Source organism: Epinephelus moara, chromosome 13, assembly GCF_006386435.1.
Source record: "Epinephelus moara isolate mb chromosome 13, YSFRI_EMoa_1.0, whole genome shotgun sequence".
Lineage (NCBI taxonomy): Eukaryota > Metazoa > Chordata > Actinopteri > Perciformes > Serranidae > Epinephelus > Epinephelus moara.
Window position 1 is genome coordinate 28,562,989 of NC_065518.1, and position 6,020 is coordinate 28,569,008.

Here is a 6,020-nt window from a genome sequence, read left to right on the forward strand (position 1 = left end):
TCTGAAAACCTTTAGCCTGGATGGAGTTTAACAAAAGGTCTGGTTTCAGTGACTGAAAATACAGCTTCCATGTGGCCGAACTGCCAAAACACATAGAAAAAGCTTTGTTTTCAAAAATACCCATGTACCTTTGGACTAGGCCTAAACAGAGAGCAAGAGCGATGAGCAGACACATACACAAGCAGACAGACAGATAGAAGATTGCCTCTACATGTGATTAGAAAAGAGCAGAGAAGCACAATTGCCTGTTGATCGTCATGACGTATAGAGAGAAAGAGAAAGTCCTACTGCATGTTGAAAAGAAAGAAAATTGAAATTGTTATTATAGAGAGCACAAGATACCGAAAAAAAAGATACTGTTGTGTACTGTTATTAGTTCAAATGTAAATGTTACCCAACCCTAAAGGCGACTGGACTTGTTTTAGATTCTTGAAGGCATTTCTCATCCAAAAGCCGCCTGAGTTTCCTTCATCAATTCAGAACATAACACTTAGTTTTCATACCTTGCTATTTAAAGTAGGCATTCCCAGGTGCTCCGTGTTTCCTGCTGTGAGCTGAGATTTTAAATAGGAACAAGCCACTGTGTTAAATAACTAGATGCAGGAACGTGATGAGCACTGCAACCACGGCTGTCTCCAAGTAGCCCTCGAGTCGACTTGCCTGCTAATTCATTAGCATCCGCTCTCCTTACCTAATTTTCCTACACTTCACAAGTCGGAGGAAATCAGTCTAGGCCTCACAAACAGTGGCTTTAACTACAAGAGGGAAAAAAGGCAAATTGGTGCCTCAAAGATAGCCATACCCAACACGCCTGCAGTAAACAAATGCAATATGCAGTATACATCCACACCCACTGTGTCTTTCTCTCACACTCTTGGGAAGTATCAAGAAAGTAATTTGTTAGTTTAAAAGGAGGTGCATGGTGATTAGGTCCTGAGGCTTTTCTGCACACAGTTTATTCACTTTGCTACCACAGAGGTTTGACTCACCGGGTCGGCATTCTATTAATCCAGCATCCACCTGGCAACCCTTGCACATATTAATGGAGTCTGCAGGCTCCGGCATAGCGCAACTAATACAAGCAGGAACTCTAAGGTTCACTGCAGTAGGTTTGTAAGTGGAAGGCAGCGTGAAGCAACGCCTGGAAGAGAGTAATTAAGAGCTTGAGAAAAGTCTGTGAAAGATAGTAAGGGGAGGTAGTACGATATGTAAATGTGGGATAGTGAGAACGAATCAATTTGACTAGAACAATGATAGAGGGCAAAACAAGGCATAAACAGCTCTGCTGTTCTGAAAAAAAGTTGAGGGTTGCTGATTTACAGATTGCCTTACACCACGATGAAGTACACTTGGTGTGTGATGTGTGTTTGTGTGTAAGTGTGAAAATCGTGGACCTAGAGACCACACTGAAGCTCTATTGTAGCTGTGTACAGGTCCGGCAACTAAAAAGAACTGCCATGCGGCCAATGTGATGTACAACAAAAATCTACCTGCCAGGTTCTCTCTCAAAACCGCCATGTTGCATTTTACTGTTTGTGTTTCAGTGTGGTTTCTCCATGAACCTTCTCACTGTCCTTGCATGACAACACTTTTCATAGTTGATCTTTTTCACCGTCTCTCTGCCCCCTTTGACCTTTGAACTCTGGGATCAGGGAGACCACACCCTCACCCGCCTGCTTACAAGAGGGAGGTTGCCTCTAGTGACCGATCCGAGGTCAGATCTGAACTGAAGGATTGATGTGACACTGGGACTACAGAGAGATACAGCCAAGCAGGGATCTGTGTTTAGAGGCAACTTCAACCCACGTGCTTTCTGTTAACTCTACCAAGAAACAGATTTTCACAGGTGCTCTCCTCTAACTCTTTGTGTGTTTTTTGTGTGTCAAGGGTGACGCTTCCAAATCGGGTTCGGAGATCGATTCCTGTGCACGAAGTATGGAGGATGTTAACGGCAGCAAGAAGGATTTATCAGCCTCTGCAGGTGAAACTGTACATGAGTATACAGACAACACAGTGCATGGCTGCACTCTGCTTGAATCAATGGTGCTGCAAGAGGAATGCAAAGGATTGAACTCAAACCTTTATAACAACACTTGGCAAAACTTGTACCATCTGTGTTTGCACAGTTAACTGCTGGCAGTTTCCCTCCCTAATCTTTGTTAGATCCCCATAGATTACGCACTGTTTTGTCTTTCTTACAAAATGAATGTAAAAGTTTGCGATACAAGTTAGGCCGAAGGCATCTGAAGTATACCCTGTACAAACATCCCCCACCTGTTCTCTGTCTGTGGCCTCCTGTTCTCAGCCTTTTCTCTGTAGGTTTCAGACCACACTCAGAGGGCACGTGCCTGCACAGCACCAAACCAGTGCAACAGTCTCATCCATAATTTTTCATACACCAGTTCCCATACTCTCTAATTACTGTCTGTGCAGACTCAAAAGACCAATTGAAACACTACTGTATGGAGTAGAACTCCCAGACGTGCGGTATCATCTCCCCTCCAGCCCCTTCAGATGCTCTGTATGAAAATGTTCACGTAGCTGGAAGAGCCTAATATACGTCTTCTAGGCCTTGGATAAAGGTTGGAAGACGGAGAAATTAGCGTTATTAAAGTTGCATTGCCCTCTGCATGTCATGTATTTGTGTTGCTGCCAAACATAATATTCTCTCCCACGCATCCCATAAGATTAATGCCTTGCTGAAATATTCATGTTGCTCAATAACAGTATGAGACATCCATTTTTAAGTATGCTGTGCTGCTTTACTTAGGCTGCACCCCTGTGGCACTCCTCCCCATGCGCCACCTCTTCCTGCTCTTCCTCCTGTTTTAATTTTAGTTAGCACTTTCATTCTCCTCTATTATCCTTTTTTAGAATCAACTTTTTGTTTCGTTTTGTCACTTCTATCTGTCACCTCTGTCACTTTTCTTTCAATACCGCCATCTTTAATGAATTAATCTTATTCATTCTCCCCTCTGTTCTTTACATTAAACCCTGGCACTCCTTAAAGGAATACATAACCTCCAAAATGATCATTTGTATATCAATTATTCACCCTGTCTGTGTAATGTTGAATTTGTGAAAATTTGGTTTTTATGCCTTCAAGCTGAGGCAAGAGGCATTATGTTTTCTGGTTGTCTGTCCATACATCTGTACGTCTGTGACTTTGTAAGTCCATCTGCATGTGCTTACATTCATTCGTCCAATCATAACATTCTCTTGAACACAATATGTCAAGAACACCTTGAGGGGATTTCTTAAAATCCGGTACGTCCACTTAAACTGTTAGATGAACTGATTCGATTTTGGTGGTCAAAGGTCAAGGTCACTGGGATCTTGTGTCTGTTTCATTCTTGTGAAAGCGATATCTCAAGAACACCTTGAGGGAATTCCTTCAAATTTGACACAAATGTCCACTTGGACTCAGTGATGAAATGAAAAAATATCGGCGGTCAAAGGACAAAGGTTATAGGTCACTGTGACCTTGCCTCTCTCTCATTCTTGTTAATATCTCAGGAGCGCTTTGAGAAAATCTCCTCAAAGTTGTCTCAGACGTCCTTTTGTACTCAGCAATGAACTGATTATAATTTGGTGGTCAAAGGGCGAGGTTACTGTGACCTAGCATAATGTCTTTTTCCATAACTCAAAGACTCATATGCTTATTATGCTGAAATTTCACACAAATTTCTAACAGGGTAAAATGATGAAGCAATGGCATTTTATATTCAAAAGGTCAAAGGTCCACAACACTTTTCTGGCCACTATTCGACATCATATCTCAGGAACAGAAGGGGAGTATTTGGTCAGATACTGAATTGGTGACACTAATCTGCTGTAAGGTTGAAGATGTGTGTGAGCAGCCATGTTTTAGAATTTGTAGTTTTTTGCAGCAACATCTATATTTGAAGCTTTTTCTATTGTCATGTCTACATATGAGTGTGAACAGACATGGATGTAAACTGTATCTGCAACCTGACTGGTTCACCAAGGCACACAACACGAGGCAGTAATTCTAGCTCTCAAATGCCTCCACCTTGAATGAAGAATGCAGAAGTGAAAAAATTCTCGATGACTTGAAGTTATTAGGGGTTATGTTTAACAATAGCAAAACTATATAAAACATCCATTTATAAATTCAGGGTGCTTTCAGACCTAAAGCTCGCTTGCTTTAGTCTGAATCAGGGACCAAAGCAAGTGTTATTTTGTTATAAAGTTGCAGAGTAGCCTAGAGCTGGTTCGTGTTCTCACGGCAGCATTTACAAGCAGACCAGATAAAATGCCTTGCGCAAGAAAGCTGCTTTTGACTGGTCAGAATTTCCATGCGCGAAAAATCCAGGAAAACATTGAAGAGGAGAACTTGCAAGATAAATGCGACACTTTCTAATGTCACAATGGAGGGACATCTACACAGGTTGATTTTAGTGCTGGTCATCATGTACTATATTGCTGTTATTGTTCATTTTAGTCAAACCATACAGTTTGAAAACGAGGCGCGGCTCCAACTAGAAAACAATGTTTTGATGCATTGGATGTGCTGAATGTGCATATTAAGGCAGTACAGGAGGAGGCGCACATTAATAATCCTCCAGGACTGTAACATGCTCATGAATAACCCAAACAATGCCTAATGCAACTGCAGTTAGTTTGGATCGAGGTCAGAACATGTTCTCACCACAAACGAACCGCACCAGAGTTTGTTTGTAACCAGACCGAGACCACCTCTTCAAGAAGGTCTCGGTCTGGTTGTTTTTGTGTGCACCTGAGTGAGATTGCTGTGTTCACACCTGCCCAAACAAACATCACTCAGGTGGCAAACAAACTTGAGTTTGATTGAAAGCACCCTCACACAACTCCTACAGTATAATCCAGGTCTCTATGGAGTTTGCTCAGTACTTCCCAAACACATGCATTTTTTACCCAGACCTATTTATTGTAAAATATTTCCGCATTTGAGTAGCTCCTATGGGCAAGCCTGTGCGTTTGAATTCTGCTTGTGGATTCTGTTGAGCTCAAATGCATGCTTGCCCAGGTGTGCTACTCACTAGTGTATGGGACTGTTTAAGCAGAAATGTTTTAAATATTAATTTTAGTAAAGATCCATGTGTTTATTCAGTTTATTTAGCTGATTAGTTATTTTACGTGATTCCAGAGCCCATTATTAATTCTAACAATTTATGTGACAAACACGTTATTTAGTTATTAGTTAAAATTACTGTGGAGAAAAAAAGATAAATGTAAGCAGCAGCCAGGTGGAACTTTTGGCACGAGAGCAGTGTGCCCCACTTCCGCCTACACCCCAGATGCCATCTATTCTAGACTGAACTGACTGAGTGCTCCGTGTCCTCACTGCTGCTGCAGTCTGTCTGTATCCTACAGGTTAGTGGATGATGCCAACGACCAGTTTCAACTTTATAAAGTCTAGCATCACTTGGGCAAATGTTATAAAGATATTTTGATATCGCCAGGCATTTCTATCGAACATTGAAAACTTTAAATACTGCCAGTGCGTTTATTGCGTAAATATTGCGGATATCCTCATTTTCCGCATTGAAGGTCTGCGAAGAGCTGCGGACGCGCACGCGGTTCTGTTGATAGTCTAATTGACTGCCCGCTCCAGCCCCCAGCAGCAAACGGGAGGACTGGGGTGTGAGCTTACTGTCCTCCCACTGCCGAACGGGGAAAGTGAAACTAAACGATGCTGTTGGGTCTGTCATATATCCATACCATGGTGATGCGGATGCGGCTGGCGTGAAAAGCAGCGATTGGAGGGTGCGCAGTGCGCAGTCAGCGCGTTGCTGTGCCTTCCGTTCGCGCGGTCACAAAAAATGGGAATTAGCCCTTGCCGCAATAGTATGTCTCTGCAGACCCGGAGACTGCAGATTCAGACCCGCAGTTCTGGACCCGCAGTTCTAGACCCCTTGTTTTTCGTCCCCTACTGGACGGCTGTATAACTGCAACTAAATCAGCATCTCACCCAAACACCACTGTTTGAAAGAAGTTGGACTTTTAATGCTTTATTA

At 42.5% G+C, this 6,020-nt stretch overlaps 1 protein-coding gene across 1 annotated transcript in view; it reads left to right on the forward strand.

The window, feature by feature from the left end:
* Positions 1–6,020, forward strand: part of cacna1g (calcium channel, voltage-dependent, T type, alpha 1G subunit) — a 210,569-nt gene that overhangs the window by 116,367 nt on the left and 88,182 nt on the right. The window contains exon 14 of the mRNA XM_050059547.1: positions 1,888–1,981. Coding sequence (XP_049915504.1) covers positions 1,888–1,981 — 94 coding nt within the window. The remainder of the gene's footprint in view (positions 1–1,887; positions 1,982–6,020) is intronic.